This window comes from Anolis sagrei, chromosome 4 (genome assembly GCF_037176765.1).
Source record: "Anolis sagrei isolate rAnoSag1 chromosome 4, rAnoSag1.mat, whole genome shotgun sequence".
NCBI lineage: Eukaryota > Metazoa > Chordata > Lepidosauria > Squamata > Dactyloidae > Anolis > Anolis sagrei.
This window is the reverse complement of record NC_090024.1, coordinates 33929764-33952543: the sequence shown is the minus strand read 5'-3', so window position 1 is coordinate 33952543 and position 22780 is coordinate 33929764. Positions and strand designations below refer to the sequence as shown.

General features: G+C 38.4%; 1 protein-coding gene across 2 annotated transcripts in view; it reads right to left on the bottom strand.

Annotated features, from left to right (window-relative positions):
* Positions 1-552: 552 nt before the first annotated feature.
* The window catches only part of VIRMA (vir like m6A methyltransferase associated), a 32495-nt gene continuing 10267 nt past the window's right edge, over positions 553-22780 (bottom strand). For both annotated transcript variants that reach the window (XM_060775615.2, XM_060775616.2), the window contains exons 8-24: positions 21576-22725; positions 19158-19649; positions 17669-17823; positions 17157-17239; positions 16217-16310; positions 15226-15770; positions 13354-13589; positions 11796-12048; positions 10721-10938; positions 10249-10381; positions 8779-8931; positions 7162-7322; positions 6201-6297; positions 5134-5300; positions 2347-2678; positions 1942-2085; positions 553-891 (exon numbers count right to left, since the gene is read on the bottom strand). In XM_060775615.2, the coding sequence (XP_060631598.2) occupies positions 734-891; positions 1942-2085; positions 2347-2678; positions 5134-5300; positions 6201-6297; positions 7162-7322; positions 8779-8931; positions 10249-10381; positions 10721-10938; positions 11796-12048; positions 13354-13589; positions 15226-15770; positions 16217-16310; positions 17157-17239; positions 17669-17823; positions 19158-19649; positions 21576-22725 (4571 nt within the window). In that variant the 3' untranslated portion in view covers positions 553-733. The remainder of the gene's footprint in view (positions 892-1941; positions 2086-2346; positions 2679-5133; positions 5301-6200; positions 6298-7161; positions 7323-8778; positions 8932-10248; positions 10382-10720; positions 10939-11795; positions 12049-13353; positions 13590-15225; positions 15771-16216; positions 16311-17156; positions 17240-17668; positions 17824-19157; positions 19650-21575; positions 22726-22780) is intronic.

Here is a 22780-nt window from a genome sequence, read left to right as displayed (position 1 = left end):
CTCATAAAGAAACTGTAATACAACCAAACAGTCCAAGAAAGGAAAAGTAACTTCGGCTCAAGCTTTGTTTTTTTTTTTTAAAAAAGAATATTTATAGGTCTAAGGCAGCATCTGATCCAAATACAAAAGTCCAAAAGGGGGGAAAGCATACTGATGATAATTTTGAATGAAAATCTTAAGAGGTTACAGCGCTTGTAAGCATAACAGTTATTACTGAAAGCTAATCTTAAAACACCTACTTTACATGCTACCAAAAACTGATAAGGAATTCTTTGCAACAGGCTTACGGCCCCTGGAAGGGACATCGGTTCTTCTCAAATCATCAAGGAGATATTGTCTCTCTAAAGCTGTACGACAAACAAGGTTCGGCCACATATGGACAACTTTAGGCTGAATTACAGTACGGTGCCACGTGGCTACAAGTATGGATGTATTGCACTGGAGAGGTCAATCCAACATACCCCAGAAGAGAGCCACATTTAAAAGCACATTTTAACTTGTACTTCTGGCACACTGCCATTTTGTGCCAGTAAACACCAGCAGCCATACACACACACAAAAACCCAAGTTTTATTGAAATCTTAGATCTTGTATCAAACAAAAGTAGATTCTTCAAAAAAATTGATCTTGCTGCTGTTGCTGCCAGTTACCAGTGAGTCTAACATTGGTCCTCAGGTACTTAAGCCTTTTGCCGTCATCTTGTATTATTCACAGTCAGGACACTCTCAAAAGTCTATCGAGTAAAAGAGCGGACATGGCGTCCCCTTCCACTGCCTCCGCTCACAAATTTTCCTCTCGAGCCACCACTGCCGCTGCTATTTGCACTTGCCCAAGAAGGTCCAATTCCCCCGCGACCTCGGGAAGCACGGTCACGAGGACTTGGCCGATAACCTTAAAGCAAAAGGGAGTTAGGTGATTAATAACTCTTAAAAGGATCTATTCTTTATCACTTCATATCACAAGATTATTATAAGTAAATACAAGACAATATAAAACATCAAATATGAATAATTCAATATTAAAATATCACGCTTCTACCTTATACCTTGATTCTGCCCTCCCCGGCTCTTTTTCCCTTTCATATAATGTCTACTTAGTTTGTGAGCCTACAACTGAAGACTTTTTAAACAAAAATTATTCTGTAAGCCTGCTTGCCTGAGGAGTGAGATAAAAATACTTTACGTACTTCTTAGGTAAATGTCAAGAGTCTGCTATGTGGCTGCAACAGTTTTAACTGTATGGAAAGTCCCACCTTTTTTCCCCTGTTACTTTTTCATCTCTATAGACAATATCATATTAGGGTTCTAAAGCACGGGTCTGTGTTTCCCAATTGCCTTGTTTGCTGCTGCAGAATTCTGGAAAATGTAGTTTAGATGGAACCTTTTGAATTCTCAGCCAGAGGTCCCCAGCAACTCTAAAATATATTTTCCAGAATTCTATAGGAGCAAACCAGGACATAGGGAAATGCGGATCTGCACCTTAGAATAATGTGATATTGCTCGAAGAGACAACACTTTTATTTTAACATATATTTCACCCTATCAAGTGGTTAAAATATCCTAGGCTCAGGTATTTTGATCTGTGGTCTTGGACACTTTCCCCTGATCCATCTGCTGTCCCAAACAGTTTTACATTCAAATTTAAATGTACAGTACAATTGTTTTCAACTAATAAATGTGTAAGGAAGCTTGAGTAGTGCACATAAAGGAAGAAAGCATGTTATACATTTCATTTTAGGGAAAAAATGGTTCAATGTATGTATGTATTTATTTAGTTACATTATTTCTATCCCGCCCATATCAGCCCGAAGGCGACTCAGGGCGCATACACAGTCGGCACAATTTGATGCCATAAAATACATACATTGATAAAACAAAAAGAAACATTACAATACATTTATGTATTGTGCATTCAACATACCATGAAAAAACAATAACTTACCTGCAGAACTTAATGGTCTCAGAGGTGGAAGCGGCCCCCTGGTAAAATTGCTCTGTCCCCCTCTGCTTTCATTGTAGGTCCCTCGTGGAGAACTTTGGGCACTCCAACTTGACCCTCTGGCACCTTCACGGCGACTGTAATTTCCTAAACATAAAGCACAGCATCTGTAGATTGCCCTTATTTTTAGTTTCTAAACATGTACTTTCTGGTCACTGTTAAAGGCCATACTTTTTGCTTCGATATTAGGGCAATATCACCTAGAGCTTACTACAAAAGTATGCCATTCTTAAAACGAGAGAAAGCCATTGCATTAGTACTATCCTAAGTTTCACTTTAAGCAATGTGTCGATTAACCCCATTTCAATTCTGTCCCCCAAGTGCCATTCTAAGAAGTAGAGAACTTACCTTTGGAAGCAGGTGGTGTGAAAAACCTATTTTGGCTATGAAAGGCTCCTCGTCCTCCTCGGTTCCCTGAGAACCCGCCTCGTGAAGTGATCTTCTGTGAAACTTTAGGCGGTCTCTTGGGAGGTGGTATGCCATCAGATGGAACCACTTCTTTGCTCTCGGCAGCCACAAAGTCATCAACGTGCATAGAAGGCGGTCTGCTTGTATTCTGCTTCCTCTGGCGAAAGATATCATGGGGCCGGATGCCTTGACCAAATGCTCCCCTGCCCCTTCCTCTCGGCAGGGGCACAATATGAGCCCTCTTGGCAGGTTCAATGTATTCTGACTTTCCACTATTAAGCCAAAAAGAATGGCATGGTGACATGAATATAAGGTATTTTTCAATGAGGAACACAGAATGGTATTTCAAAGAATCAATGGATACATACTAGAGAACAGGAAAAATTACACATTCTTCACAAGCCAGCCAAAAGAAAAACATGATTAGTGCTGTTTGCAGAAGAATATTCTTCCTGTCCTTGTGGCTCATAGCCACAAATACTACAGTTGTACATGGATGATTGTTGATTCAACAACTATTTCTAATGGCAATTAGTATGAACAAAATTTCACTCCAAACTACAGCATCAACCAGACTCCAGAGCTAAGCTTAAGAAGCTCAGAGCATAGCTATTGACCAGCATGCTTGGGGTGGCAGAGGAAGTTTCTGCCTCTGCCTAGCTGCTACCCTCAAAGCACAACTCTGCCACTGATCGGCTACAGAGCTCTGCTTGGGATAGTTCCAGCTGTTCATTATTTTAGTAGAGGAAAAGGAGCACCCTGGACCCCAGCATACAGATGCTCTTTCCCCCATTAGTGTCCAAGAGAAGTCAAATGAGACCAGGAACATCCAGCAGCTGTTTAATGGTCTGAAAAACAGCTGTTCCATGATCCACTGCCTCCACTTGTTGTGCACTAAGGTGAAGATCTTGTGAAAAAAGGTAATTAATACCTCCTTCCACAAGACCTCAGACAGTGCACATGCAGGCATAAGCCCCAACTGCCCCTGTGTATATCATCAACAAGATGCTAGACCTTACTTCCTTGTTCTCTCATTTAAGTTCAGAAGACAGATGGAATACCATATTTACTCAAGTACAATGCACCATTGACTGTAATGCACACCTCAATTTGAAGGTGTGCATTACAATAAAAAATATAGCTGTCAAATGTAATGTGCAGCCCCACCCTGATGGAAGAGGGCGGCTTCCCAACTAAGGCTTCATTCAGGATGCCTTCAAAACAGAGGGCGAGGTTTTGAAAGCTCATGAATGAAAGCCTCATGAATGAGGCTTGAAAAGCTGCAGCCTATTATCAGACCAAGGCTGATAAGTTTGCTAGCCTCAGCCTGACAGAAGGGCACAAGCGGGTTTACACACATGATTGCAACTCACAATTGACTGTAATCTGCACCTTACTTTTTGCTAAGTAATCTATCAAAAAAGGGTGTGCATTACACTCAAGGAAATATGGTACTCTACTTTTGTTGGGGTTCAGCCTATGTGTGAACCTGAACCTGATTCTCTGATTGTATTCCCTGATGCCAATGTAGATGTCAATGTGAATTCTGAGGCCAATTTAGATGATGATGGTTTGAGTAGTGAAAATCCTACAGCCTTGGAAAGTGAAAGTCAAAATTCCCATGAGAACATGCATTCTGAGCAGAGCGGAAAAGTTTCACTCCCTTTTCCTCCCAGCCTTAGTTCTCCAGAGAATCTGACACCTGGTCTGCCTAATGAGGATAGGCGGGGGCAGATTTGGCAGAACCGAGGAGAAGCACAAAGTTTACGTAGGTCAGCTAGATTGAGAGAAAAGCAAACAAAAACGACAGGTGTGTCTCATAATAGATTTCTCGGCCTTAAGTATGCCTGGCCTGAATGCAGCTTCAGACCAGGCATCGTTCCAGATTCATGTGCAAGCTTTTGCAGGTCTCCTGATTCAAGTGGCCTTGTTCCTCGGAGGTTTTCTAGTTGTTCCAAGTACGGTTAGTGGATTGCTAACAGGTTCCAGGATTCGGCAGTTTTGTTGTGTGTTTTATGATCTTGTTTATGGACATTTCTTGTTGCTGATTTTTACTGTGACTTTTTACCTTTGCATTTTTCCTCTATTTTGTATTCATCTTTCATCAATAAAAAAGGATTGTTTTCCTGAAGTAAAGTGTGGTGGATGGGTGTCTGAAAGTCCAGTTTCCTGCTCTGGGTTGCAACAACTTTTCAATAGAAGTTTTTTCTCAATTTTAGTACATTCATCTCATGGGTCTCAAAAATCATTACATGTTTGTTTTTTTCTAGGATAATAGTAGATACTTGAAATATATCTCTTCTAGATACATTTTATTATATAGCAAAATACCCTTGGTGCTTCAAGCTCAAAGTTTAGTACCTTGTAAGGTTTCTGTCAGTTAGTCAATTTCTTTATTTCTGCTCTGGGATATCAGGTTTCAAAGTTTTAGGGACTTCTAATCCTTGCTCTTGTAAATCCCTTAATAGCAGTGGAATCCTTGGGGTAGTTTCCACTCAGGTTAACGGCATTAGCTATCATTCACAGCAATTCGCATTCCACTCTTTTCTATTTAAGTCTCACAAATTAACACAGAAATTATTTTTCCCCACTCAATCTCCCAAGGAACAATCCAACACAAGTCGTTTGGTGTGATCTAGTATATAAAAGCAACTACAAGTGTAGTGAGGAAATCCAAATCCATTTTCAGATATGAATTTGTACAAACATAAAAAAGCCATTAGTTACCTAGAAGTAATAAACGTCTCGTGCTTGTGCTTGCCAAGTTTAAAGCCTTTTGTAGTTTTTGTCCGACCAGGAGAAGACGGTTCGCTCAAAAATGACCTCTCCAGCTCTGCTTGTAAGTCAAAGTCACTGCATCCTTTTTCTGACAATTCAATTAAGTCAACCTTTACCTGTTAAAAAAGCAGGAAAAATAATGTATCCTCCCTTATGTGACACCTTGATAATACAGCACAATTAGAAAGGAACACACGATCACAGGGTGAAATCAGGGAGAAGCAACCTAAATGAAGTCCCTGATGGAGTCTATAACAATTAAATGGCCAGAAGGATATCAGAGCCGGCTGTTTGTGATTAGATCAGACTCACAATATAAATGTTTATCTCTCACATACACATGCACACAAAAGGGCATCGTGTACTGTTACTTTCTGCATAATGCATATGAACTAAAGCTACACAAGCCTTTAAAGGAGATTTAAGGAGTAAACTCTAAGTATAATTTTCATATAATAGAAGAATTTTTACTTCAAAGTTTGCTTCTTAAATTCGCTTTGTCAATTCTTCACATAATAAAGAATTAGCGGTGAGTATGAGACATCTAGGGACAAAAAAGCATTAAAATACAGCAATCTACTCTGCTAGATTCTTGCAATTACGTGAGATAAAGATACATTAAAACCAGCTGAGCTCTTGAATTCAGACTGACAAAAATTAAGGAAGTAAAGTTGTAACTCAAAAATAAATGAACAAACACCTTTTTTAACAACTGCACTCATGCCATATACCAAGTTTTAAAAGTAAAAGTTTAATGCAAGAGACCAGGAGCCTCTAGGTCTTCTAGCACAACTCTATGGTCAACATCCCGCAGAAATTATCAATAAAGTTGTGTTGGAGAACAAGAGATTCCTAAAGAGAACTTGTTATTAAAAACAGAAAATAAATCCACAAAAGTTAAACCCACAAATGTAGAGAGACAATGGTAATTTTGATTTTTGTATTGTTCATTGGATTTTAAGCAGTAAAATGTCCTATCTCCTGAACCCCTTCCTGAGTCATTTCAAGGCCTTTACCATATCAAGATCCGTTTCAATCTCTTCTGCCTGGAAAGGGGAGAACCACATAGATTTCAGCTGGTCATCCATAACATCTGCCAAGACGTAGGCAGTCCTGCAAATAAGCACATTTTCAATTAGTGGTCTTTAACGTTGGCTCGCAAAATAAATTTCTCTGTGTTGCATGAAATCTATTCCTGTGAGGCAACCAACCTACTCGCATTCAAATATTTGCCACATCTTAATCAAGACCTATTCTTTCCTATTTTATTTCTCCATTATTCAGATAGCCAGCAGAGCAGCACAAGATGGTTCCTATATTCACTTCAGCAACTAACATTCTAGTTACCTTATTACTTTTAGAAATGCCTCCATCTTTCTGTCAAGAGGATTGCTCACAATACATGGACACTAAATAATGGTCTATAAAATACAGAAAGAGGAAAGGGCAAGCAACATTAGAAATAACTAGGAATATGTCTATGTAAGAATAAAATGGAGACAAACATACACTAGGTCCAATTGAATTTAGAAAGAAAGATAATGACAGATGATAAAAGGATAGCTGGAACTTTAACATCCACTAACCATTAAAAAGAAAGCTTCTAGAAACTATGTAGTTAATACTGCCCCAAACAAGGAGATGTCACTATCAATAAAGAACATATTAATAACACTTGGGATGATTTGAACAAATGCAAGTCAACAGAGCCTAAGGGGATTTACTGCCAAATGGTCTTTAAAAGATGTAGTTGGGCAATGTTAAGTACATCAACCTATTTATCACAAAGCAGACACAAAAATAGCGTTGTGGGTTGAATCTGGTTTCTTGATGTGCAGAAGGCTGGGGAATCCTCTCTGTACTGCACAGATAACAAATGTAGGTATTTAAACAAAAACCCAAACATACTAATCTATACACATGATGTTGACATGTACTCATTCTCTGACAGTCTAAAATAAATGCTCGTAATTTCACCGATTATTAAAAAGATGCTGAAGAGATTCTGGTGCTGGAAGGATGGGTTCGACATCTTGGTCGCTGAGGGAAGAAGCATCGCCAGCAGATTCCAGCATCTGACGGAGCCCAACCACGTTCTCCAATAAAGACTCCAGGCTGTCATCTTCTTTGGAACGTTCCTGTGTAGGAAATAAGGCGTATGTAAGGAGCAGTAACACCCTCTATATTTAGAAAATCAAAATACACTGGCAACCTGATGCAAACAACAAATCAGTGATAATTCTACACATATTGCACATTCATATCATTACAGATATATGATCCACTAATTGCATAATTATGAGGACTAAGTGGGTACCTTTTCATATATCTTAATTTTTTATCAGAATGGATGACTGCTCCATATGTGTTCATCTTGTATGGATTTCTATTCTAACACAGAATATATACATTGTACACCTTGTATTTTATGCTTTTTAATTTTACTATACCAATAATAATAATAATCTTTATTTATATCCCACCACTATCTCCCAAAGGGACTCGGGGTGGTTTACAAAGTACTCAAAGGTGCAAACACATAAAATACAAAAATTCCAGAAACAATAACATAAAAAATAACACCCAACATAAATATCTCACTTCACAAAACCCCCTGGTTAAAATCAGGAAAATACAACAATAGCTGCAGGTATAAAACAACAATAATCAATCTCAGTCACATAAAGAGCATGGTGAAATTTATGGATCCTTGCGTATATTCATCAAAGGAATCTAAATATGGTTGAAGGCTTGTCAAAAAAAAAAACCCATGTCTTCAATTGTGTACAAAAGGCTTGAAGAGTGGGGGCTAGTCCGATCTCGCTTGGGAGGGCATTCCAGAGGGCCAAGTAGGCCCTCTCTCTCGTCCCCATCAGCCAGACTTGAGACAGAGGCAGGACCGAGAAGAGGATCTCCCCGGTAGATCTTAATGCCCGTGCCAGTTCTATGAATTTCCATTGTTGCCTAAGCCTTCCCTTCATCCCAGTTTCAACTACTGGGGCCTTTAGAAGGAGAGAAGAACAGGCAGGCACAGCTCCCTATTCTCGGCCCCAGTCTGCTGATTAATGGCCTTCCCTCCGTTCCAAGGGCCACTATTCTGGCCTCTAAGACATGCATGGGCAAACTCTGGCCTCCCATAATTTCTTACAGCCGGTTTGCCCATGCCTGCTCTAAGAGGACAGAAAAACAAATTAGCACAGAAATATAATGCCAAGGCCCAACAGCTCAGGAAAGATCTTCCTTTCTTCCCAACTGCGACTGACATGGTCTCAGAGAAAGAAAGGAACAGAAAGCACCTGTTGCATTTAATCCCCTTCTTCAATATCATCTCCTTTTCCAGGTCTACCAGAGGGTGTGTTTTTTTTAAGTATTGTAAGGCTGAGAACAGGCAATTGTCAAATTAACAATTAATGTAAAGCATGCAAATCCTAAACTCATGAGAATATGGTTCAACAAAAGGGACCCATTTAACATTTTTCACATCAGCAGTGAACAGTATCTATAAACTTTAAAGTAGCATTTTGTGTAATATAAACATAAAAGGCAAGGTAATTTAGAAATCAACACATATTTTTGTCACTAATTTTACATTACCAAAACTAGTTTCTCCAGTTCAAGAAGCAGATTTTCTGGAGTTTCTTCTTTGTTTTGCAACTGATATTTTAATTCTGCAGTAGTAAGGCCCAATGTTCTAGAGGGATGGGCTCCATCTACTTCTGCAAGACTTCCATCATCTCCACAACAACCCTAAGGTATATGAAGAAGACAGTGGTTACATAAAGAAAGCTTTGCAGGGTATTAAAAATATTACACCATAGCAATATGATAAAGCTACACCCACAGTGTCATGACTGAAAAACACATGGTGTCTAAGAAACTCTACAGGGGATATAACATGTTATTCTGTATACAATTCATTTTCATTGATAGCAAAGCATCTGTTCTGTGCTTTAAGATGGTAGATTTCACTCTGCATGTCAAAGTATGAGGTCTCTTTCCTCTTCAATATCAACATGAATAAAAAGATATTTAACAAACAGATAAACAGTTGCATGTTTCAGAACATAATTTGCAGCCCTGCCATGAGAAGACCTTTTCTCAAAGGACTAAAAACAGCCTTCAAACTATTCTGTCTAGAGCTTCACTAAGGCCACAAGGGAGAAATAGAAGGTATAATGTGTTGTCGAAGGCTTTCATGGTGGGAATCACTGAGTTGCTGTGAATTTTCCAGACTGTATGGCCATGTTCCAAAAGCATTCTCTCCACAGAACACAAAAAATGCTGGACCACTCTAACAACTACCATGTCAGACTACACAGAGAAGCCACTGAAATCCACAAGCATGGACAATTTCAACAGAAAGGAAGAAATCATGAAAATGAACAAAATTTGGCTACCAGTATTATTTAAAAAAACCTCTAAAATCAGGACAGTAAATAAAGAACAACACTCAGAAAGCAGTGGAATTCCGGACAAGAAACAATCAGGGCTAGCTAAGACCTCCCAACAAAGAATTCTCCCAGGCAGTAACCAGCCTGGCTTTGAAGCTGCAAGGCCATTAAATGCTAATCAAGGTGACCAATTGAAACATTCACACTTGCCTCAAGCAGACAAGAGTTCTTTCTCCCATCCTGGACATTCCACAGATATATAAACCTAATTTCCAACACACCCCTCAACCTCTGAGGATGCCTGCCACAGATTTGAGTGAAACATCAGGGCAGAAGGCATAATGTTCTACCCTGCTGATGCTACAAGATTAGCACAACTTTTGGCTTATTTCTTTATCTAGAAGTAATATTCAACTGGTGCAAATCATTTTGTGTTTCTATTGTTTAATTTCATTATCACCTTTATGCTGATGTCATTTTATTGATATACTTTTCAAAATTATGTGAAATGTTTTTAATATTGTTATGGCAATAGAAAAGTAGGTTATAAATAAACTTATAACATGGGTTTAAAAAAATGCACTTCAGGTATAGGTCATCCAAAATAATTGAAAGCCATGATATTTGGTTTTAAACCATAACTTCTGGGAAAGTTATATATCAATTTACTTACCAGTGTATCAGAATTTAGTATCTGTCTCACGAAATCCAGAAATGAAGAGGCAAGTTCCCCAGTGTCCTTATTGAAGCTGCTTACTACTCTCTTCAAGACCGTTTGCAGAGCACCAGAATGTTTTCCCAGAGAGCTGTTTTTGTATCAAAAATAATAGAACATAATGTTACATGAAGAAAAAACAAGATGAACAGTAAAAACGAAAGTAAATAATTTTGGATAGACAACTTCCTTATTTTTTGAATGAATTTGATGTATTTGGATTATTCTATATGTCAAAGAAGTGACAATTCATCTGAAAATGTGATGTACATATCTAAGAATTGGAAGCTATTTTCCAGCCCCTAATTCTCATAGTAACCTTGTTTTTGAGAGATTTGCTTAGAAAAAAATTGTAAATACAAATGGAAAGTTGCACAACTGACACAAACATACAAGGAATGCCTTGGGAGAGCAGAGAGAAGATACATACCTTTTCAGGTGATACAATCCATAATCATGCTCCGAAAGAAACATCATTGTCCTGAAACAGGTTAGCAAGCAATTATAGCTGCTTTCCGCATTAGCAAGCGTTTCCATTAGGGAGTCACAAGTGGAAGCCATCAGTTCCTTGTTTGGCAATGAATTGGAAAGCTGCTCCAACTCAGAAAGAGTGGTCTCTGAAGAACTGGGCAAGATCAAGGCTATGTCCTGCCAAAAGAAGGCACAGCATTATTGAAAGCAGGAAGATAGTAGCACAAGAATAACTCATGGCCATGGCAACCAAGGCAGCAGCTGGATAAAGAGCTAGTTTAGAGTATGGGTCAGTGCGGTGGGATTTTACAACCCCCCACTTTTTTTTTCTCTGAGCAGGAGCCTGCCATTGCACACTGCTAGACTAACAGTTGTAACATTATACACCATGCAACACAGAGTTACTACTCTCCACATATCACTCCAAAGTTATCTCGGGAAAGAAAGAACTAGCCTCATGGACCTTATGAATTAATACACTTTTCAATGTAACTTTCTTTTTATTTTCTAGTGATATTTATTTAGAAACATGTAATATTTTTGGAAAAGAAAAAAAGTAGTAATACAACACAATGGCCTATGTAAAGCACAGAATGCAATGCCAACAGAGTTGAATCAACACAGCTCTGAGCAAACAACCCATTTGCTTGGCTCTCCACTGAAACCAAACATTTTTAAAGGGCCATAGCTAAAGTCATTTATTTAACCTACATTGACTTATTTGATGTATAGGCCACTTTTCACCCAGAATGGGTTAAGATTTGTATATTTCAGCACCAACACTCCTGGTCAACACTCGAGTACACAAAGCAACATGGACATAAAAGATTCATTAAAATAATGCATAATTTGAAATGCTTGATTTATCTCTCTAGTGTCTATGAAATAACAGACATATTCAAGCAACCTGGGAATTAGGAAATTAGATTAAATTTGCTGGATTTTGCTTTAGCATATAGTCTGTGCCCTTTTTGACAATATCCAAGGACAAGTGTTTAGTAGGAGAATTAGGGTTATTTGGATTTTCAGATTACCTGGTCGCAGAGAGATTGCAGAATAGATGCTAAGTATTCAGCACACTGCTGATGAATAATGTTGTCCCCTGCAGTTCGCATGACAGACAAAAGCTCCAGGTAAACTTCAGCATACTTTTCGTCACCTTTGCTAGTCCCATTAATCAAGTGCAAAATAGCCAGTTTACAAGCTTTATGTGAAACCAGGGCGTCCAGTAAAGCAAGTAAGCGAGTCGTCTGGCCAGTGTATTGTTTCTCTTTATCTTCAGGGTTGCTGAAATTATATGAGTTTTATAAGAAAACAAAATGAAAATTTGAAACTTTCATTCAGAGAATTATACATATATGCATAAAGAACCACTGTAGTTACCATTATAGTGGTACTGATTTCCCCATAAATTGTTTTTTAATGGTGATTTTCCATTAATTTATCAAAGACTGCTGCATGATTAAAAGGTAAGGTTTCCTGACGCTAAGTCTAGTTGTGTCTGACTCTAGGGGGTCGTGTTCATCTCCATTTCGGTATTGTCCGTAGACACCTTCTAGGTCATGTAGCCAGCATGAATGCATGGAGCGCTGTTACTGTCCCGCAGGAGCAGTACCTACTGATCTACTCACATTTTGCATATTTTCAAACTGCTAGGTTGGCAGAAGCTGGGCCTAACAGCGGGAGCTCACCCCAGCAACCCATCTTTCAGTCAGCAAGTTCAGCAGCTCAGCGGTTTAACCCACTGTGCCACCAAAGCGGCCACTGCATGATTAGGTGGAAGCAAATATAATGTAATTAGAAATCAGACTAGACGAGGAATCAGTGACAAAGTGTGGAAAATAGTATCTTTGCTTCTGTATTTTTTGTATGGATACAAGGGAAATGGGGCATTCGCTCACTTGTCTATAACGCTTACCCATCCAGGCATATTGTTAAGACATATAACAATGTACCACAAGTTATTATTCCTCCCTGGGAAAGCACAATCACCCAGGTCTATAGCACAATGCATTACCCAAATAGAAGCAAAGAACTGCACCAGTTACAAAGGAAGGGTAGAAACACAAAGTCCGAAGCAGCTGATGTTTACAGATGAGCAAATGGCAAGTGAGATATAATCCACCCTGCAACCTCATCATCACTGAAATGTTTACTGGCCCGGGTTTTAAAATTTGTGAAGTCAACTTTTCACTTGCTTCTGCTAACTTCACAGATACATTTGTAGTCGACATGACAGACTTTCTTGGTCGTTCAAATGTTGTGAAATTCCCTTCCATTGAATGCTAGGCTGGCCTCCTTCCTGTTGTGCTTCCACAACAAGCACAATTCAACTGGCTGGTTGCTGAGGAAGGTCCTTCTAAAAGGGAGGGATGTTTCATGTCATCCTCCCCATCCCTCCCTGTTGTGATTCAAGACATTGTGGTTTTAGTTTTATGTCTTCTGTTGTGAGATTCTCCAGATCCCAGTGTTGGGAGAAGAATGGGGTAGAAATCCAACACAAGATGATCATAGCCTTCAATGTGCTGCAGGTGTAATTGTATTCAATGGGATCAGTCTGGCTGTTACTTCAGACAAAGTACTGAATTGTACCTTTGCAGATCTTCTACAAGCAGGTCCAAAACAGTCCTCATGATAAGGAGAGCAGTTGGTGAGGCCAGATCACAGAGCTGAACACAAATGCGCCTGAGCATGTGCTGAATAGGCTGACACGTGGAGCCAGAGAAGGAGCGCACTATTTCTTGCAACAGTTTTGCTTGAACATGAAGATGCATGCTCCATAGTTTCCGAGTGTTGAGAGCTACCGCTATGTCATGCGGTTCAATAACCTACCAAGAAAAAAAAACAAAACATAATAGCCAAAGTCACATTTATAGCAATGTTCCTTGGGTGATCTCTAAGCAATTAGGCATCTGCTTTGTGTTAATTGTATGTATGCACACAGAGATTTCCCTGCAGCAAAAAAAAATTGTAACGCAGAGATGAAAACAGTGACAAAACATCCCTCAATGGGGAAAAATGCCTTGCTGCCTTTTCTGTGACTGAAAGGAGATTCCATAAGAAACAGCTTCCAGACACTTATTTAGACATCTGAGCCACATTCTCCCTTCTGCCCCAACTCCTGTGTTTGCACAGTTTAAAGTGGGGGGGGGGGGGGGGGGGAACCAAGCTCAAACACTCAAGATTCAAAGAGGAAAAGAGAGACAGATGTAATTGTAAAGCAAAGTAAAATCAGAAAAATCTGCTTGCCTTCAGAAATTCGAACAAACCTGGGGTTAATGAAGACTTTAAAGTCAAGCGCAGATCCCTTGTAGTTTTTTTAATCTGAATATAAACCAAAACCAAAGCATTTTTATCTAAGCATACGAAAAGAAATACACCAAAAATATAAAGGAACAACTCAGTGTAGTTTTCCCATTTGCCTATAAACATATTCAGGACTCTTTCTCTAGCAATCTTCCACTGAAAACAAGAGAACTGCAGAACCAGGTAAGAAAGTACCTACTGTTCCTACCACAGAAGCAAGAGAGATCTTGTAAACCCAGTGTTGGTTTATATATTCAAAATTCCTTGAAGAAAGCAGCTTTCACATTGCAGGCAAAGGGGGAAGTAGCTTATAAATCAGATACCCGATACTAATCTACTTGCCTGGAGACCCTACATCCATTTCTTTTTCTTTCTTTGTCGCACTACTGCATGTTTGTAAAAAAAATAGGAAAGCAGTAGAAGTAAATGTATGCAGCATTTCAGAAAGACAATGACTGGAACGGCGATTTGACGGACGAGATTGTTTTATTGTTTTAATTATTGTTTTATTGCTTGTAGATATGCTGTTTTTTAGCTTGATTTATGTCTAATTGTAGTGTATAATTGTAATTCTTTGTACTGGCATTGAATTTTGCCATTACTTATGTGTAAACCGCTTTGAGTTCCCCTCGGGGTGAGAAAAGAGGTATACAAATATTGCAAATAATAATAATAATAATAATAATAATAATAATAATCTATAGTGGGCAGAAATAGTAGAATGCTAATTCATCTATTATCTCTATTGCTTGGATGTAGCCATGAGGCTATTCTGTAAGGGAGACTTCTCAATGCATGAAGTGGGGTTCAGGCAGAAAAATGCTTTCCTAGTATAGCAATAAGCATGCAATTTCACACAGACAAAAAAGGACCTTAGGTACTCCATCACGAGATACTTACCAAAGAGTCTACAGTTAGGCTAGTTTGCAAGACATTTTTCACTGAATAAATACTAACATATAAGTAAATACTCGTTATGATAAACTAGTAGAATGATTTAAGCCAACTGACATCAAAAGGTGTTTCCTTGCTCACAAAAACTATAATGTCAACTGAAGATACATTACTCAGCTCTTCATTTGTCACCCCTTAACTATGCTCAAATCATGAGATTTTTTAAACATTTTATTTTAAAGCTTATTCATGCTTTGTACGTACCTGAGTGGTTTGCATGGGCAGGGGAAGAGGCAGCAATTCAGAAAGTAGTATGAGGCCAGAGAAAAATCCTTCAGGAATTCTCAGAATAGAAATGAGGACCTCCTTGAGCATGAGTGACCAAGTATTATTGGCCAAAGTTTCTTCTGAGATAGTTAGCTTTTCATTAACACCTTGGGTAAAAGTCAACAAAATATCAACAATGTCATTCTGGATTTTTTGTTCATCGCTGTCTAAGCGTCCTGAGAGGGGAATAGAGCACAAAAGCATGTGTAAGGTAATAAGTGCTGAAGGAACACGCATGTCTTTGAACTCAAAGGACCCTCTCCGCAGTAGTTCAGTTAGCATGGTTTTCAAGAGAGTGAGGGTACATCGGGCCATGGAAATGGTGGTGACCCGATGAAGGGTGGTGCCCATGTTGACATGGAGCCTCCAGGGCTGAATAAGGATGCTGTTCAGCTTTTGCAGAACTCGGATGAAAGTGTCCATTCCCTCGGAAGAGAACAGCTGAATCACTGCAAGGTTCCATTTAAGGTCCTTTTGCTGACCTTTAGGAAGAAGAAGAGAAAAGATCAAAAGGTGTTTTTTTTTCATATTCCATCTTCCTCTCATTACAAAATAGATTTGGTCCAATTATTTTTGGGGGCCACTGTTAGTGATCAAGAAAATGCAAGTTTAGATCACCTAAAATTTCCCACTGAGAAAGAAAATCCCTTCATTTTCTCACAATAGAGACTTGACAATCTGACATGTACAAACACCAAATACAATTATCCCAAAGTAATAATAGTATGTTTCAGAGACAACATAGAAGGTCTGATTACATCAGAAATACTGTATGGGATAAGAACAGGCTTGGACAAACTTCAGCCCTCCAGGTGTTTTGGACTTCAACTCCCACAATTCCTAAGCTGTTAGGAATTGTGGGAGTTGAAGTCCAAAAAACCTGAAGGGCCGAAGTTTGCACATTCCTGAAGAAGAACAAATTTCCTACCTTCAACCGGTGGAGGAGGACATGCAATATGGCACAGAACACGAAGAGCAGTAGGAAGACCAACTCCTTCCTGGGTCATCAAGCTATCAATATTCTTTCAAATTAAAAAAAAAAAACATCGTAAAAATAATGATTGCTCAATATTCAAAACGTATTCAGTGTAATACACAGATGAGCCTTACTTTTCAAGAATTAAGGATAAACTGACTTTCACTCTGTGTGCTCTGCTTTTAAACAAGGAAAAAGGAATACCTATAGCCCACCAATATGTTTTAGATTAAGAAAGAATGAATACTCAGCATTTTAACAGTAAAAGTATAACTAATCTATGCTAAGAGAGCATGAATATGATCTTGTTTTAAAAAGTAAGAATACCCTTGTTAGATCAGGACCATATCCATCAACCATTATTCAGGCAAGAAAATCTACAATCTGGTATTTAGAGAGTATACCAGAAATATCTTGGAATATCTTCTGCATATCTTTCAGTACAAAACCCCCTAATTTAGAAACTAATTTCCTAACTTTTGCCCTTAAACTACACACATCATCTGAATAAGGGCCTATGGTCCAAATTTAGATCTCTCTTCACTCTTCTTCACAACAATTTGTGCAATTAACAACTGCATTAAAAACAATACATCCAGATTGGGTTTCAGAAGATTATTATTTGAATTACTTAACCAAAAATACTATTTAAAACAAGCATAGTCTACGTTTTCAATATTATAGTACCACTATTATGCTGAAATTTTCAATTTGCCTATTTTGAAACTTTAAATAGATACTATGTAGCAATGTTTGTTAATTATCTATGTTAGAATTATATTAAAGAGCAACTCTGTGACATTATTGCACACCCCCCCCTTGCAAAATGTAAACCCCCAAAAGCTTTTTACATAAATAATTTTCAGAAAATGTAGGTACTTTTTTTACTAACCTGTTTGATATATTCAATGAGATTGGGGATACAATGAATTTCAAATCGAATGGTTTTCAACGGCTCTAGCCATTTGCTAAGTTCTAAAACAAACAAAAAACACAAGGCAACTTGATAAATGTTATTATGTTAAACTGCCCCCAAAAATGTAACAACCATTAAAGTGAAGGTAGAAATAGTTGTATAGTTACAGCTGTTTCTACATAAGAAAGGGAAAGAGTATTAAAAGAATCCTAAGCCTGGACATTTTTACCACTTACAAAATTATTTTCATCAATGACCAGTACATTAAATAAATTAGGAAAAATTTAGGTTTCAAAACTCCTTATAACATGAAATAAATATTCAGTTTTTCAGTGATGCAGCCAAACAATCTGTTTTAGAATAAAGAGATCCGATTATACATATTGTCAAAAATTGACTATTAGAACGTTCATGTTACAGATACAAAAAAAAATGTGTTTTTTTCTTAACTGTTTCAAGTACTCGACAAATAATGACACATACTGTACCTTGCAACTTAGTATTATTTTCATCAGGTTTGCAAAGTTTTAACAAAGGTGCTGAGAATTGTTCAAGCATTTGGACATCGCTGGAGGACTGGACCACCAGAAGAACAAGGATGCAGGCATAGTTATAGGCAACTGACTTCTTTGACTTGGAATCACTGAAATAGAGATTTTTGCTTAAAACAGAGACATGTTTTTTCAAACTTGAACCCTGACAGAACATTCAGGATTATGATTTACATAATGCCTGTTTTATACAGAAAAGGAGAGGATACTGTTCACAAATTTTGCACTTTTAGGGAATATTATGTTTCTTTGTCCTTTTCAAAAAAACTTTAAAACAAAATTAGAAAAAAACAATGACAATGGCCAGAATCAAGAAACAGCCCCAAGAAAGAAAGAAACAAGAACACTGATCTGAGCTCAAAACATGGATTTTGGGTTCTTCCATAAATAAACATCCCTGTGTTTAGCACAATCACTATGTTCTGTAAAGCCACATCTATGGTTGTCAATTTAAATAAAACAAGAATACAAAACGAGTGACCCAATAACTTCCATGAGCCCTGCTTGGCATCCTAATGGTAAGGGTTGTTATACCTGTAACCCAAAAATATGAGAAGTACTCCAAGTTCCCTGACCACATACTGTATTGTGGAATAGCAACACAGAGGAGTGTTGTTCAGGGCTATATGCTCAGTATTCTAACCACATTCTTAATATTTGCTTTATACAAACTGTTTAACATTGAAACTCAAAAGAAAATAATTGTTTATAAAACAATAAAAATTTAATTTCCTTCACACAGCCTAATTCTAAGCACAAATCAGATCAGAATGCTCTGTTTTCACTTTCTTTTTCAGAAATTATTACATATGCAATTTTAAAATTCACTTTTAACTTCTACTATTGGGTTTTCCACAAATAATATGAGAGAAGTGTTTCCAAACAAAACAAAAATCTGATGCAGGTATAGGTATTGTTAGCATTTCTGCATAACTAGATGCACACATATTTCCTGTTCCAAAAAAAGATATTTTTGTGGTCTGTACCCCGAAGGATTTCTACAGTAGTGAAAATAAAAATACCAGCTTTCTTATGAAACAAGATGAAGAGGAAAAACAATATGCTCCCTGCTCCACCTTCAACCACAGTAATACCTAAACCCATGCAGAATATTCAGTTTGAAATATTTGGTCACTATTCTTTCATGTCATATTTGTTTCATTTCTCAGGCAAAATTGCAGATTCGTAAACTATCGAGTGACTGTTTTCAAACTCCGTCTTGTACAGGTTGTTCATTTGACAGACTGGCGAGGATGCTGATTAAATATCCTTTCTTTCTGCCCAGCAATAATTGAAACCCAATGAAGAAGAAATTGTATTTCACAGCGCAGTGAAATACAGACCGACACGCGCATGGATAGTTTTCCACTGCATCATAAGGCCAAAAACCCCCCTGAAGATAATGTAATGGAAATTAAAGAGTTACCCTAGTGCTTCTTTGGAATAGAACTCCATTAAAGTAATAAGGCTCTGCAGATTCTTCTCAAGGCTGAAGACATGGGCAACAGCAGCTCTTCCCACAGGGTTAAAAGTGATCAAGTAAAGGTTATGAAGCGTCCCCAGAAGATCTGAATGGTCGGTCTCATCGGTGTCCGTGCAGCGCTGGAAGTGGCAGAATAGTTCCGAAATGCACTGAAGAGTCTGTGTTGAATGAAGAAGCCATAGAGGAAAAGCTTCATCACTTGCCCCGTCTGTCTGGAGGCCTTCTTCTTGATCAGGATCAGAAAACTGGCAAAAGGCTCGAACCAGCAGATTTGTGGCTTCATACTCGGAGAGGAAAAAAAGGAGACCTTTCTGTGACTGAGCCAAAAACCTCAGTATATCCCTAGCAGACTGGAGCACCCCAGGATGGACATTTGTTACTGGGTTTGACAGCAGCAACGTGATAGATTCCAAGAAGTGGTGGTTATGAAGATACCTGGAGAAACAAAGTGAGTTGTTTGATTCCACCAGAAAATATAATGTATCAGTCAAATTTACCACCACTACCCTGTCATTTGTGATTATTAGCTTACATGCCATCAGAGAGAAAGCAACACCAAAAAATTACAATTCTCTCTTCATGTTAGAAATCACATTTATGAATCCGGTCTGCACAGGAGTCCATTAATATAAGAAAGTAATGAACAATACAAAAGTAAAAATGAGAAGAATCTCATCTTGAATTTAGAACTGCATCTAACTAGCAGTGTTTTTCCATTTTTTTTAAAAAAAGACAGGAAATTCTAACATTTTATTTAAAAAATGCTGAGTTTTCCTTTTAACTCAAGTAGTCAAAATAATATGTTACAAAGTTTATTACAATTAAGAATTCTGCAGTATCAGAAAACTGACTTCAGATTAATCCAAACATAAAGCAATTCACAAAACTGATTGTCATTTATTACTATGGGAGTCAACAGAAGGGGGAAGATTGCAAAGCAACTGTTAGTCTTTATTTATTTATTTATTTATTATTTGCCATATTTGTACCCCACCCTTCTCACACTGAAGGGGACTCAGAGCGGCTCACATATATATAGGCAACAATTCGATGCCATACAAACATACATCCAACAATCTAAACCTATACAGTTACAGAAATAGAAAGAGGCCACATATTTTTCAAGGGATGAGATGAAGATTGGTAAACAGTTCAGGCCCAGCCTATCTATTTGACCACATCTCCCAATATGAGCCTTCCCGAACTTTATGATCTGCCAAGATAGGCCTTACTCTTGGTCCCACCCCTGTCTCAGGTGTGACTGGTGAAAATGAGAGAGAGGGGGCCTTCTCAGCAGTGGCTCCTCAGCTCTGGAATGCCAGAGGCATCAGAATGGCTCTCTTCCTGCTATCCTTCAGAAGGCAAGTAAAAAAATCTTTCTCTGGAAGGAAGCTTTTAGGGAAGACAATGGGTAACCTGTTAAATGGCTACTGGATTCGACTATGGCAATAAAATTAAATTGGTTTTAATATCATCTAATACTGTGTTGCTGTGAATTTTCTGGGCTGTATGGCCATGTTCCAGAAGCATTCTCTCCTGAAATTTTGCCCACATCTATGGCAGGCATCCTCACAGGCTGAGGGGTTGTTGGAAACTAGGCAAGTGAGGTTTATATATCAGTGGAATGTCCAGGGTAGGAAAAAGAAATCTTGTCTCCTTGAGGCAAGTGTGAATGTTGCAATTGGCCACTTTGATTAGCATTTAATGGCCTTGAAGCTTCAAATAATATTCATCTAATACTGTTTATCAGGTTTATTATGTATTGTTGTTTTACCTCCAATTTTTATGCAATTTTCGTATTGTACTGTTTGAACAGCATCAAATTCTGCTGAGTGTTAGCCACTCTGAGTCCCTCAGTGAGAGAGAGAGAGGGCGGGATATAAAACAAAGTAAATAAATAAATAAAATAGGAGTAATTTAATAAGATACCATTGAAGCAACTCAGAAAAGAATGCTAAATAAGAGATTCCAAAGTGACTACAGGTGGTATTCCCATTTAATCACTGCAATATTTTTTTAATAATTTAAATAACTTTAAAAGTCAGCTCAAGAAACTCTCAAATTGTCCTTGGGCAAAATATTTCAACTTAGTGGGAATATAAATTTAAAAATTCTCAATCCAAGGCCACCCTACTAACTTAAAGGAAAGTGAAATAACCTGAAAAAGGCAGAGGAGAAGACTAAGCAAAGTTACAATGTAAAGATTAGTCAACACTGCAGTATCTTCAATATTAATATACAAAAAGCACCCTTAATAAAGAACACACATTTCATGCCTTATAAGAACAAATGCTAATTACTGGGAAAAGGGGAATAATGAACTGGCTATCCTTCAGAACATGCTAAATGAAGGCCATGTACCTGAACAGGACAGGGTAAGGATCATCTCTTTCAGGAGGTCCTGTAATACGTGCTGTTGTTGGAAACGATTTCACAGGTGGTTGGACCATGGTGTGAGGGGCATTCTCCATCAGATGCAAAATTTCATCCAAAAAGTTAACGAGTTTCTCCACATCTCCTTCACTCATGCTGGAAGACTCCAAAAGGTTGTCCATATCCATTGGAGCTTCCACATCATTCTCGTATTCCTGGCTGCCTCGCTCAAGTCCACCGTCAGCGTCCTGCTCAGGCTCAGAATGATTTGGAAGAGGCGGAGAACTGTCTGCCAACTGGTCGCCAACCTTTTTCACTTCTGACAAAATCTCATAGAAGTGGCACTTCTGAAGAATGGCAGAGCCTGCGGTGACGACCCTCACCGTTTGGTCCAGCAGAATAAGCTCCAGTAGTCGCTGATAACCACTTTTTTCGTGTGCCTCTAAGCCACTCTTCAAAAACCTTTCCATTCCTTCAGTCATGCTAATAACACTATCAAGAGCTTTGAAAGCATTGAGTTTTAGGGAAGAAGAGACATGATCTGCAAAGAGCAGTTCAAATAGAGAGTTAATTACTCCTGCTTGCAGGAGTCCAGTTATGCCTTGAGTTCCACATTCTACTAGTGAAGAAACAAGTTTTGTCCCAGCTTTAAGCTGTCGGACATTCAAAGCAATTGGTTGTCTCAGGGCTACCTGCAGGTTTAAGGACTGCATGGTCCAATCAACCAACTGGCTTATATAATCCTGATTTTCATCTTTTAACTGCAAATAGCTCAGGCCTTTGACTATTAAACTCGGAATTTCTTCCAAAGCAGTGACCCATTTTGCACCTCTCTCCTCCTGATATAGTTCAAGAAGTTCAGTAAATTTAACGGAGGCCTCAACTGCCCCAGAGTTTTCCTTATCCGGGTCTGGCTCCTTCATCTTGACAACCTCCATCTCAAAGGTAGTCTTGTAGGGGCAGCTGAAGTACAGCAGCGGCCCAAGCTCTCTATCAAATGGATCATACGTCACAGCAGGCACTCTGGCTAGATCTTCTGCAGTGTACTCTATGTCAAAGCTTGGGTATTTGAACGTCTCACGTTCCAAGTCAGCAATCCCATCTTCATCGCTTGAGATCTGCTCGTAACCATCATCCCCTGAAATTAAGGTTTTGAAATTATTTTGCTGAACACACTCTACTACATTTAAGCA